We start from the raw sequence: 14,211 nt of genomic DNA on the forward strand, positions 1-14,211 counted from the left end.
AGTGAGTTTTGCTTGAAGTGATGCGAACGCAGCTCGGAAACTCCGGTCCGTACAATTCAGAGACAGGTGTGACAACTCTCAAACGAAAAATAACCGACTCCGATTAGTTTTCGGCACAGACTTCGCCTTCTACTGCGTTTGTTGTTTGCGACGTTATTGCAGTGATTTTGGTTCGTTGGTCGCGTCGAGAGAAGAGGGAAGAAGTAGGTGATGAAATACTTCTGCTAATCAAATAATTGTGTACATACATCGATGCTTCGTAACCCGAACTGGCAACTCTGAAATGCTGATCAGTAAAATATAACGAAATAAACAAAATCCAGCTGGTCTAGACCGAAGTATGACACGTGATGTGGCTGTCAGCCTGACATAAAATGATCAGATTATTGCTAACTGCGTACTAGGTAGAAACCGAAAACTTCGAATTACACCGCGCATTGCCTGTTACGCTCCACATTATCAGATGAGGAATATTCTCGTTTTTTTCACATTTTAGGTACAAACACGGTGTTATCTACTACTTTTTCGATATTCCAGCTCTGCCATCATTTCCTCCAATTTAGAAATCAGTATTTTATGTTTCAGCCAGATTTTCTTTACCAACATAATTCGACCTTAGGAATAATCTATTTTTCAGAATTGCAGTTATTGTCACTGCGCGCAACCCACTTCAGTGAATTTTAACTACAGTCTGTAATGTTATGGCTTTTTTATATTTTAACTGACAATTGTTCCAATGATCGAGGTCAATGCAAATATTTGATTACCTGGTAACAAATTCCCAGACTGACTACTTGTGTTGCAAAAATCAGAGAATTAAGAATGTGTGTTCAATATTATCAAAACACTTGACCACCTGTCATATGCCATATAATTGCAGAGAGAAAAGACAGAAACTTCTCTGATATGTCTTATACGGAATTAGAGTACGGCTACCAGGTAAGTTTATTCATTATCGACGCTGTGTGGCCAATTTTTTTTTTTCTATAAATTTATGCTGCTTTTTTTCTTTTTTTTTTTTGTAATCAACAATCAAGCCCAGATAAAATATTCGAAGATCATACAATCGTTTGGGTATAATAAAAAATTCTGAACTAAGCATTTGTTGATGGACTCTTGAGCTTTATCATAATTTGGTTTTATTATTATTTTTGTGCCATAAAAGTGGTAAATTTTGAATTGAACTCTTGATCCCATTAGCTTGTGGTTTGCTTTTAGTCCTCCCTTTTTTTTCTTTGTGCTTGGCGCTCTTTCATTTGTAATCTACGAATATTTATGACTATGTTGACCTTTAGCCAAAGGTCGCAGTCTTTGCCTTCTTTGCCTAACATAAGTTTATTGTCACGATACTCGTCTAGATGCTTTTACGCGTAGCCATGGACTACCAATAGCACCAGCTTGTTATTATTTCTTAATAATTAATATAATTTCGGTTCTGGTTTCTTGGATCTGAATTTATCATAAATTTTTCTCATCGTCCTGGGAAGAGGGAAAAAAATATAGAAAACAGCAGAATTGAATTATATACAACAATAATCACAAGCTACACATCGATTTGCTACTGACAAAGCGACCGAAGAATATCTTACCTAGTTTGCATTCTTCGAACAGGATCTGAAGAATGCAACAAGACCAGTCTTCTACGTAGGAGATATTAACCCAGGGCAATCCTCCCTCGTCGGTCAGTCCTCATCTTCGATCTACCATTCCTCGGCACGAGTGAGTTCAACATTTTAATACTAGTTTGAACAAATCTAGGACTTGACTTTCCTTTCCTCTAGTATTTCCGTCAAATCCTCTCGTTTTCTCACCCCTGTTATTTATTAAACAATTTTTCTTTTATGCAGTACCTTGAAAGCAATTTCACGCGACATTATGCAACAGAATGTTTTGGGTTAATTGCAAGTCAAGGCATTATCAGATTCTATCTCTGCAACCTTGAAACTTTTATTTGCATTCGCGCAATCCATGTACACCAACCTTAGTTTTTCCATACCCTAATCTGCAGATTTATAATCGGATAATCTTGAAGTTATAACGTAGTAAAAGCCAGAGCTACTCTATCGCTCTTTAAATACATATGGTAAAAGCTGAAGCAAACACGACTTGGTGTATTCTCTTTTTACAATGCTGATAAAAGCTGACAAATTGGGCAACTACTTTAATATAGTTAAGTGATTGTTCAGATATCCAGGAACCAGAAGCATATCTTTTTATTAGCTTATTTTAGCTTTCGTTTACTGTTTTCTTTTTTTTATCTTTATTGATTTTATTGTTCGTAAATAATTATTAAAAAATATCGCCTTTCTGTTTTACTGCAGAATATTTCTGATAATCTTTAGAAATATCTGTGCCAGGGTTTTTAGTATGTAGACACCGCTATTTATTTGCCCAATATTCAGTAATCTTGAGCTGTATAATTTTTCAATTCTTTTCTTTCACTATTCTCATAATTTGAGAGATCATTGATCTTTTTATATGCAGAGTAACGGTTGTACTGCGATTATCAGTGTTAGTGAAATCACTTATGTGTTGAAATTGTTATTAGTTATTATCGTTAAATTGTTCGATGGATCCATTTCTGACATTTTCATTCGAGAATGCAGATAATTCACCAGAGTTTTGTTATTGCGATGCTTGTTTTGTAAGTACTAGACAAATTATTATTTCTTTCACTAAAAATCATTCATCTGACATCCCTCAACCAATCAGATCGATTGTGTTCAAATTCCACCATTTAATATCTAACAATTCAAGAATATGTCAAGGCGAGATGATACGAAAAAAATTCGGAATCGAGAATCCTATTCCAAAAAATCCCACTAAGAAGGCAATGTAAAGTAAAGATCGTATCTTCTTGAAAGTCTGAAATGAAACTTTCGATGATAATTGTTTGCGCAGTTTCATTTTGTTCGCGAAATCTTGTGGAAGATAATTATTATTTAGCTAACACTGTTACACGCATGTACATCCAGGATCTGCCGAAAGGATGCTTAAGCGAAGATGGATGCATGGGAAGTACAACTTCTCTGGATGGCGAGGGAAAGCAAGTTTTGGTTGGCGTTTGCGCAATGGCCAAGAAGTCTCAGAGTAAACCCATGAAGGAGATCTTGACAAGGCTTGAAGAATTCGAATATTTGAAAATCATCGTTTTCCCGGAAGAAGTCATACTTAAAGTGAGAGAGTCGTTTTATCTAATCTCTATCTATCGAATCACACACACTGAAAAACTCAACAATAAATTGTCAATTATTCGTTAACGTTTTTAGGAACCTGTGGAAGACTGGCCGATAGTCGATTGTTTGATAAGTTTTCACAGCAAAGGCTTTCCGTTGGATAAAGCTATACAGTATGCCAGTCTACGAAATCCATTTATAATTAACAATCTGCGTATGCAATACGATATTCAGGTAAGTTAAATAGCATTTGAAACAGCTACAATTTGTTTTACACTTAGACTTAGGTCGAAAATGTTTTGGGTGTCAATTCGTTTTTTTGTTTCTTCCTTTATTTTGGGCTTACAGGATCGCAGACGAGTTTATGCAATACTCAACGGAGAGGGCATAGAAATACCGCGATACGCAGTCCTGGACAGAGATTCTGCAGATCCAAAGCGTAAACTTGAATAATTCCACACCAACGCATTTATCCACAACGAAAATTAGTAACGATTTATTCATTGCAGATCATGAACTGGTTGAATCGGAGGATCACGTAGAGGTGAACGGTATAACGTTTAATAAACCGTTCGTTGAGAAGCCAGTATCCGCTGAAGATCATAACATTTACATATATTATCCAACATCCGCAGGCGGAGGAAGTCAAAGATTATTTAGAAAGGTAGATCTAACGATGATTCAATATTTATGTGAGATAAAAAATATCGAACATCCTTTAAAACTATAAGAAAAATGAACCTCATGCTTGTCGATTCCAATTAGAGCCAATTATACATTGCTGTACAGATTGGCAGCCGCAGCAGCGTTTACTCACCAGAGTCTCGGGTGCGGAAAACTGGGTCTTACATATATGAAGATTTCATGCCAACCGACGGCACTGATGTTAAAGTTTACACAGTTGGGCCTGATTATGCTCACGCCGAAGCGAGAAAGAGCCCGGCTCTGGACGGCAAAGTGGAACGGGACTCAGAGGGAAAGGAAATACGCTATCCTGTCATTCTTAGCAATGCTGAAAAACTGATAAGCAGAAAAGTATGCCTCGCCTTTAAGCAAACCGTTTGCGGGTTTGATTTGCTCAGGTAACCATAGATCTCGCCTCAATTTTCATCCACAATTTCACTGTCTGGAATTTTTTATTCGAATTTCTTCAAGCCTCTTATGTGGGTTACAGAGCCAATGGTCAATCGTTTGTCTGTGACGTTAATGGATTCAGTTTTGTTAAAAATTCGAACAAGTATTACGACGATTGCGCGAAAATTTTGGGAAACATGATTCTTAGAGAATTGGCACCTACTCTTCACATTCCCTGGAGCGTTCCGTTTCAACTGGACGATCCACCCATTGTCCCCACTACATTTGGAAAAATGTGAGCATCAGGAATTGCAGACTGTCTGTTATTCTGATAACAAGATTCCTTTTATCAATGTAAATAATACGATTAGATCATTCATTAAGCTCTTCCTTTTAGGATGGAGCTAAGATGTGTCGTCGCAGTTATCAGACATGGCGATAGAACTCCCAAGCAAAAAATGAAGGTCGAGGTTCGTCATCCCAAGTAAGCTTGCAACTTCCTGTAACTTTATACTTCACTGAAAATAACTGTTTTATCTCGATCAATTCTGACAGTTAATTTAACGCCGTTCGAAATCTACCTACGAATTTATTTCCGTTATTTTATTCAGATTTTTTGAGATCTTCGCGAAGTACGACGGTTACAAACATGGTCACGTCAAACTGAAGCGGCCCAAACAGCTTCAGGAGATTTTGGACACTGCGCGTAGCTTGTTAACAGAGATTCAACATCGTGCTGCTGGACCAGAGTTAGAAGAGAAACAAGGAAAACTGGAGCAGCTGAAAAGTGTCCTAGAAATGTGAGCAGTGAGAGTGAAGTCGATACTTTTACAAGAAAAATGCTGGATATCCGCCTTGTCTACGTATTTTTTTGCTACTGTCTGATTGTTGTTAATTTTTCATTTATTCTTTTCGAACAGGAACAAAGTCAGCTCTAAATCTAACTTATTGTTGTTATTCAGGTATGGCCATTTTTCAGGAATTAATCGTAAGGTTCAGATGAAATATCAGCCTAAAGGCAGACCTAGAGGCAGCTCCTCAGATGACGGTAAAACCAACAGTATGCATGATTGATTATACCATTATTTATTTTCGATTTCATTTTCCTTCAACATTCGTTCACCAAGTGTGCGTTTCGTTCTACCAGAGCACTTCGATTTGCCATTTTATCATGCAAATTCATTGTCATTCTATCGCTCATGATTCAGGCTATCGAATACTTGTCCTCAAAATATGCATCTTTATCTTTTCTTATTTTAGACAGATTTGGCGAGCCATCTTTGGTACTGATTCTAAAGTGGGGCGGAGAGTTGACGCCAGCTGGCCGAATCCAAGCCGAAGAACTTGGCCGTATATTTCGGTGCATGTATCCAGGAGGTCAAGGTAGACACCTTAGTGGTTCGTATCTCTCGCCATTATTTTTTATTCTGTTTACTCCTTCCTTTCCCAACAACCCTAAATCTCTTGTTCATGAGCAAATCGACGAGTGTCTGCGTATGAATAATTCGATTCGTATCATGCAGGAGAATACGCCGGCGCCCAAGGTTTGGGTCTCCTTCGACTGCACTCAACTTTTCGTCATGACTTGAAAATTTATGCCAGCGATGAAGGTAGAGTCCAAATGACGGCTGCAGCTTTCGCCAAGGGTCTACTTGCTTTGGAGGGCGAACTAACTCCCATTTTGGTACAGATGGTCAAAAGCGCCAATACCAATGGACTTTTGGACAATGATTGCGACAGCAGTAAGTACCAAAACATGTAAGTAATCTCTCCGTTTTCTTTCTTATTTTACTAAACAAAAAATCTTTTGAATGATTCTTGCTGCGTTTCGTGATTCGTAATTCGTGCATTTACATTCTCAGGGTAAAAACGCGACTGCATGAACTACTGCAACAAGATAGAGAATTTACCCGCGAAGATCGCGAGCAGATAAATCCGGGTAATGCTCTGAGCATAAATGCGGCGATGAATTTCGTAAAAAATCCTGTAAGATGTTGTCAGCACGTTCACGTTCTTATACAGAAACTAATGGACATTGTCAGGATCAAGAAAGACGATCCCAAGACCAAAGGTGACCGTGAAAATTAACTACGTCGTTTTGTCGAAATGCTCAAGTTTTTGGTACAGTTTTTAACACGTCTTGTTACGGGGTGCACTTCCAGATGCGATTCTGTACCATGGGGAAACATGGGAATTAATGGGCCGCCGGTGGGGTAAAATTGAAAAAGATTTCTGCACCAAAAAGAAGAGGTTCGACATATCGAAAATCCCTGACATTTATGATTGCATTAAGTACGACCTGCAGCACAACAATCATACGCTTCAGTTCGATTACGCAGAAGAGCTCTACATATACTCAAAATATTTAGCTGACATTGTCATACCGCAGGTAATATTAACAATTTTTAATGGTATTGAAGCAAAACAATTTGAGATATTGTTGGTCTAATTCCTACCTTTCGAATATCAGGAATACGGGCTAACCGTTCAGGAAAAACTTACCATAGGCCAAGGTATTTGCACACCTCTACTGAAAAAGATTCGAGCAGATCTTCAGCGAAATATCGAGGAGACCGGTGAGGAGACTGTCAATAGATTAAATCCACGGCAAGTATAATATTTTTATTGGATCGTTGCAAGGTCATTTCGTCTTTAATTATGTAATCGAATTTCAGCAATTTGAGCTTGTTGATATGTCACTTTTCTCACACAAAAATTTGTTTCATAGAATTTTGTAGAATATTGATTTCCTTCAGAATCGAAAAGCTGAATATTTATTTTGTATTCAGTCGTATCTTTCATTTCAGATACTCGCACGGAGTTTCAAGTCCTGGACGACACGTCAGAACGAGATTATACTTCACAAGCGAAAGCCATGTTCACTCCCTACTCACTGTATTGCGATACGGGGGATTACTTGATGTACTGATCATTTTTCGTTTTTACGTCAAATAAGCTGTCGAATTCAAACTGTGTCACAATTTTTCATTACTTATTTCATCCGTTACTCCAATAGGTGGTCAAGGATGAACAATGGCGACGCGCAATGGAGTACGTAAGCATGGTATCAGAATTGAATTACATGTCGCAAATCGTCGTCATGTTGTACGAAGATCCAACAAAGGATCCAAGCAGTGAAGAACGCTTCCATGTTGAGCTTCACTTTAGTCCCGGAGTGAACTGTTGTGTGCAGAAAAATCTTCCCCCAGGACCGGGTTTCCGGCCGCATTCGCGGAACGAGAGTAATCATAATCTTGTACGTTTCGATATTGGCAATTTATCGGGATACGTTTATCTAATGCTGTCGATTTCTAAAAATACGTTATATTTATTTCTGCCCAGGGTGAGGCAGGATCAGGTGCGGAAGGTAGCTCTCAGTGCAGTACGAGAATCGAAGAGGAAGATTCCGAATTGAGTATCCTGGATGACAACACAAATAGCCCTGCTACAAATTCGGTAAGTGGAGAAATTGACATGTTTTAGCAACACGCATTAGCAACGTTCGCAACCTTGAGCTTCTGGGAAATATTTCCAGTGATGTGTTGTTATGAAATTTTTTTGTAATCGTAGAATATTTCACCGATGGAAACGGACGAAGGCAACCTGCCCTTGGACAGCGAGAGCCCGAAGGCCAGTCGAACTATAGATATGATGGACCTGGATCCCATAATCGATGAACCTTTCGATAGTGGCTTTCTACAAAGCTCGGCGCCAATTCCAATCAGGTGAGGAAACTTGTATCGATATAGATAGCTATTGGATAAGGAACAGGATCAACGAGCACAGATATTTGAGCTGGGTAATTTTTCACAGCGCAAGAACAGTGGCGGGTCACGAAGCAGCTAGACTTGGCAGCCAGTTAGCGGCGAGTCAACGTCAACGTCGAGAACTGGAGGCAGCGGGTATAAATGAACCGAGAGCCAGAAGCTATGATCACCAGAGACAAGAAAAGCCTGTGAAACGTTTGTACAAATTCTGCTTTCTTGATTTGCTTGTTGAACTTCTTCTAACCTTTTATCTTCCCTCATTCTACCAAGCCTGAAGGATTATTGAACTCCCTATCCTTGCCCAAGCCACTAATAAGATCTAGTAACAGTAAAAGCAAAAATTTATGTGATCTTTACATTGACTTTTATAAGATAAGTCCTACACTTGCAGTAGCCAAGTGAAGCGTGTACGGAGATTCTTGAATCTTTGTCATACTACTGAGAGTAGAATAATACCGGCAAAATCGTTATTCTTATATGTAATAACGAATTTGTAACAATTGGATTTTTTTCATAGCTGCTGAGAAAGTGCAATATCAAAGCTTGGACGCAGTCAATAAGGAAGGTATGTGGTTCACTCTATAGTACAATCACTTGACAGAGTTAATCACCAACATGTGTAGGGATCTCGGAGTTGTCGTAATTTTATCGATCAGGGTTCAGTCCATCGTTTAGCAAATAATCACGATAAGTAATTAATAACTGATTTTATTGATATAAATTTACGTTTCATATTTGTACGGTAACCTTTGCACACATTTGGCAAATATCAACGACATACCATAAAGTATTGCACATCAAAAAGACCTAAAATAATTTTTAAAAATGTTGTCTTTTTTTTTCTTCAAATCAGGTCATTAATGGTTCACTATCTGCTTATTGACTGCTTTTCTATCAGCTATGCCGATATATGTAAATTGGCTCGACATCCACTATTCTAAGCTTTGTATCGTAGATCATGCTATGTTCAGAATTTTTCAGCCTATATCATTAGAAATTTTCGTCTATATAGAAAAGCGAAGTTAAATTTTTTTTCTGTAGATTCGATTTCTTACTTTATTGTTCTATGATATGAAGATCACTGCAAATTTTAAAACCATTTTCAAGCTTTTTACACAACTGTACTTAATTCTTCAAATTTCTATATTTCGTCTTTATATTATTTGCCCTACATGAAGTGCTTTTTTTTATGATTTCTATTCCTTTTAATGCGATACTCTCTACCTTTCTCTCTTCGCTTTCTATCTCTATTTCTTTATACAAACAGTTTCTATCTATGATTCAAATTGTTAATTTGATAAAAAGGCACCACAATTAGACCAGAATGATTTCTGATATGCTCAACCATATTATGCGTATCAGTTTGTTCAGAAAAAGAATCGAATCGTTACAAGGTTACTAAAAAATTGTAGAAATTTTCTTTTAGTTACATGATTTTCGTCGAGAATTATACTTTCATATTTATTGAACAGTGAACTACTAACATGTAGTCTTAAATTATCGACTTCATAGCCTTCCAGAAAACAACGAGACAGTTTCAATCATCATTTTTCTTTTTATATTAATTGAAAGTTCATTATTGATGTTATTATTTACTTGTATATTCATTTATTTCAATAGTGTTCTTTGCAGTTGAAGAGTTTCAAAATTGTCGAAGTAGAAGTTGAAACTCGTCGTCGCAACAGGAGAATTATATTTTCGACGGGATTATCTGGTGTCGGGTTTTTAATAGAATATTTTGTTTCTCTTTTCATCCTTCCCTCGCCTTGTCCTCTATTCTGTCATACGACTTTATTACAACTTATTAATTTCCTTGTGCCATCTCACTTTATAACGCCTAACTTATAATCAGCCGAGTGCTTTCAAAAGTCACTGAAGCAAGAAACTGACCTGAATGTTGCCAATCATTGCGAGAATATCAGTAAATTATCAAGGGTGCAAAAGTCATTGAGGCGATCATTTACTCTAGCGCACTCGCTCAGTTCACCCAATATGCCTGTAACCATGATTTTCAATTCCAATTCATCTTCGTCTCCATTAATAACTTTTCACCGAGTACCTCTTGCCTCTCCCGGTACAGTCTGTGCTCCCATAGACGAGACAAATTCTTCTTATACCATAGCCAAACCACAATTGTCAACGCAATTTAAGAAGTATGGCAGATCTTACACCGAAGCAACTTTGTCTAACTTTAAAGTGTGCGGTGAGTTTACACTGACGTTAGTCAGCCCGGATATCCACATTTGACTGTTTTTTGCCCTTGTACAACATAGAGATGAATCACTTTCTTATACGTTAGTTACAAAGCTTTTCTCACAATCAGATCTACATCCTTATCATGGCCTAAGTTAACAACACTCTATGCATATATCCACATTGTAATTAATGATTGAGGAAATCATGTTTGTACAAATAACAAACTGTTTGTAATACAAGAAATTGTCTGTCAAATAAGTAGCGTTCGCAGCCTAATCTTCCGCTCTTTTCTCAGCTGAAACTAACGGCACACAAAATTCAGACAGAGACAGCTTGATTCTACAATCATCGATTAACATGCGTTACGTTTGTGTAATTAAATAAAATTAATCCGTTTCATCATTTAAGGTATTCCCTCATCTTGGTAAAGCTTTAAATAACTCATTGCTTCAGAATCATATTTAGTTACATGTTTGCTTGATTAGGAAGCTCAGTAGAACATTTGTCTTTAATATAGTTAATACATTTATCCTGGTGCAATCGCAAGATAGATCGAATAGTCCCTATGGCCCGTAATACCTATATTCTCTCCAAAACTCTGATCCCGGCACACTACCTAGAGTCATTCAACCTTACCCTACCTGCACAGCAAGACGCTATCGCCACAGCGTCTCTGGACAGATGACTTACTTCAAGATGTTCGGATACAACGTTAGCAAGAAGCTTACTGGTTCTACAAACAGCCTATTCAGCACAGCTGTTATCAGCGGATCATCCAGCGCCCCGGACCTCAAGGATATGGTGCCACAGCACGCCTCTGCTGTTGCTGGTAAATAGCTGCACTTTACAAGCCCCAAAAAAGCGCTAGAAAATGGCAGTGCAACCCCCCCCCCCCCCCCCCCCCCCCCCATTATCAAAACTGAAATGCATTCGTTTTTTCACAGCTATAGATGGATTCGGAGGCGTCCCACCAATCAGGCCACTGGAAACTCTGCACAATGCGCTGTCTCTGAGACAGTTGGACTCGTTTCTAGAAATGATGACTAGCCTGTCTTTCTTCCGCACTCCTGCATCCTCGCCGCCTAAATATCCATCTCCCGGTGGATCTGTTCACGGGTCATTCCTCCAGAATTTAAGCATAGGCGGCATCAATCGCGATTATCATTCCTCCGATAACGAAGCTATTAGGTAAGATCAGAGTACGTATTTTATTCTATAAACTTGCCTGAAGTCACCACGGTACTTGATACACAATTTGGAGATTTCATTCTTACCCGTTTCAACATTTATCAAGGCATTTCAATTACCTCTGAACGGTGAGCGATCCTCTAGATGCGTGTACGAATAATTTTCAATTTTTATCAGGCATGTAATGCTCATTCTGATTAATTACAAATTACCCAATGAATCTGATTATAGAAATCAGCTGTCACCAACCAGTCCAAACAGTGAGTATTTTCGAAGTTTTTAGCCTCTAGAAGCCCATGGTTGAAGGTCTGTTAAAACTGTGTTACTCTATCTATTGTAGGCGCAGGGTGGAGCAGTGAAGCCCCATCTTTTTTGTCATCAGAGCCATCGTCTCCAGCTCCCACATCGGCGGGTGAATGCAGCATGTCTACCAGCCTCGGCAGCAATGATGGGTAAATTTTGCAGAATTCTAGTAATTGCATTTTTCCTTTATTAATTCGTTTTCTGTTATGACCACTTTATTTATTGACAGTTAATAATTGTCTTTCATTCACAGAATGCGCATGTTCAACACGGCGCACGAATTGGCCAGAATGCCAGATTTGAACCTAGATCTAAATAACATCTGTATGGGAATAGATCAAAGCTGCCGAGAAAGCCGTGGAAGTATATCTTTTACAGATTACTACAGTAACGAAGATGGCCAAATTTTGAAGATTTGCAAAGACGATAGCTGTAAGCTCGTCAAGAAATCAGTATGTGTCGATGACGCTACAATTATTGATAATATCGATGAAGACGAGGACCATACTTTAACATTGAGACAGAGCAAGGTGCAGAAAAAACAAGACATCAAATTTGTTTTTGAACAACAGGAAAATTCCAATCCAGTACAACCAAGTTGTAGTTATAAAAAAATTGGAAGGTAAGTCAGTTCAAAAATAATATCAAATTTAGTACAAACAATTGTTTAATACCAACTTTTTTTTTCATCTATTCGATTATTTTGAAATTGGATAACAGTTTTGTGGCTTTATGATATTAATTACTATATCTTTCTTTATGTGTTCAATTTTGATTGTTAAGCATCACATTTACCGAGCTGGTCAGATACAGATAAGCAAAATATTTCTTCACGCTAGGTTCCGCGTGGAAAGTATGGAAGTTGCGGATGATGACGTTAGGCTGAAAGATCACGTCACAGTGTGTACCAACAATCTGAAAACTGTGATCCAGTCTGGGGTAGTCAAAGAGGCAAGTGCCGAAGGTGGTAGAAAAATGTCAAAACCATTGTGCAGTAATGAGAGTGATGTTGATTTACAACAAACTACTAAAATATCGGCAATCTCCAAGAGCAATTATTCAAAATCTGAAACCGTTCCTATTGCACCGCTACATTCAAATGTAGAACTTGACTCCGATTATCGGAGCTTTACTCCAATTGAAAGGGAACCTTCTACTTCGGATAATCTCGACAATACAGGAAACTTGGAGGTGATCCTTACCCATCCAATACCCATCAATGGAGCGAGAATTAACCAACCGTCGGAACCTTTACTTACACTAGCAAGTAGTCTTAATGACGGTACAAATGTCAGGGTTGGTTTTGACGTTGATAATAACAAGCCAAGTTAAAGCAGAGAAATAATACTTTTCTAAAGACGCTTGTTAGGGTTGTTCATTGAGTTGATGGTAAATAGGGAAATCGCTTTAGTATTACTACCAACGATCTTACCACACTTACTTTTCACAGAACCTCGTTTTCCATAGAATTTCTCATTTCTATCACGCTCGACGTCAAATAACTTTGCCTAATAGATAGATCATGATTAATCCATTGATCTTGAAGTGCAATTTGTGGTGTTTAGTCATAATTAAACGAAGCGTTATTCAGAACAAGATAACTGATGTCCATCTCTAGATGGCTGTATTTGGAACCTGACTATGATTGACAATTCATCTCAAAGTATTTTAATCATACTGTCAACAATAATAGATTGAACAACCAACTGCACGATATATGCATTAGAAAACAAAACCTATATGTGAAACTGTTCAACTTCCTTGCTATCGTGACGAAATCACGTTAATTTATGTACCTAGGTCACCATGAACGTAATGATTAGAGACCGATAATCCTTATGATTGATGGAAATATGAATGTAAAGTTGTTTTAGTTAGAAAGTTTATTGAACAGTTAACAAATCGGAGTAAACTCCGCAACTTGAAAATATGTATAAATAGACTTCATTTAATTAGCGTATCTACGCTGATTTGTAATTTTTAATGTAATGTATTAATTTCATTATTGCCATAATAATTACCTAAACCTGTATCGCTGTACAGCAAAAATTACGAAATTACTTAACTATATTTTCAATTGCGGCTAAGTATTTATATTATCTTCGTTGGTAGACAATCGGAAATATATTACAGCGCCTAAGATTCATCTGTGATTTTAAACTAGCATAATTGTGTGTCCTGTTACATAATTTATTTTCCCTGAAAAAATTGTCGTGACCTTAATTACGTCAAAGCGAAGTGTCTCAAATCTCCACTTAGTTCAGATAAAGGCAAAGTAACTCAGACGTTATTCAAGAAATGTACTACATAACTAGTATTCCATATTTATTATGGTACCACTTATACAGATATTCATGCACAATTGTGAGATAGATGAATTTTTTTGTTATGTTAGATCGTGTTATCCGCTGTAAAATAATAAATAAATCAAAACGTGTTACTAAATTCAAATGAACTGATCAACAGTATCATTAATCCGGCAAATAAATCCCAACGCATTTCTCTCA

The 14,211-nt window shown here is 37.6% G+C and overlaps 1 protein-coding gene across 14 annotated transcripts; it reads left to right on the forward strand.

The window, feature by feature from the left end:
- The first annotated feature begins 40 nt into the window (after positions 1–40).
- Positions 41–14,145, forward strand: LOC124409819 (inositol hexakisphosphate and diphosphoinositol-pentakisphosphate kinase 2). 14 transcript variants are annotated; one of them, XM_046887681.1, is made up of 30 exons: positions 41–203; positions 881–939; positions 1,612–1,713; positions 2,976–3,176; positions 3,270–3,410; positions 3,516–3,615; positions 3,686–3,840; positions 3,966–4,258; positions 4,351–4,545; positions 4,648–4,734; positions 4,862–5,050; positions 5,213–5,310; positions 5,511–5,648; positions 5,774–6,008; positions 6,113–6,321; positions 6,413–6,639; positions 6,721–6,857; positions 7,040–7,172; positions 7,267–7,506; positions 7,593–7,706; positions 7,821–7,975; positions 8,064–8,212; positions 8,535–8,582; positions 9,870–10,220; positions 10,863–11,042; positions 11,158–11,401; positions 11,633–11,661; positions 11,742–11,853; positions 11,958–12,326; positions 12,544–14,145. In XM_046887681.1, exons 2-30 carry the CDS (start codon positions 907–909, stop codon positions 13,034–13,036), a joined length of 5,157 nt encoding a protein of 1,718 aa, XP_046743637.1. In that variant the 5' UTR covers positions 41–203; positions 881–906; the 3' UTR covers positions 13,037–14,145. The 14 variants fall into 14 exon arrangements, with proteins under 14 accessions (XP_046743637.1, XP_046743635.1, XP_046743642.1 ...); XM_046887679.1 differs by having other exon boundaries at positions 114–203; positions 1,612–1,719; XM_046887686.1 differs by having other exon boundaries at positions 114–203; positions 1,612–1,719; positions 7,058–7,172.
- Positions 14,146–14,211: the final 66 nt, after the last annotated feature.

Source organism: Diprion similis, chromosome 8, assembly GCF_021155765.1.
Source record: "Diprion similis isolate iyDipSimi1 chromosome 8, iyDipSimi1.1, whole genome shotgun sequence".
Taxonomy (NCBI): Eukaryota; Metazoa; Arthropoda; class Insecta; order Hymenoptera; family Diprionidae; genus Diprion; species Diprion similis.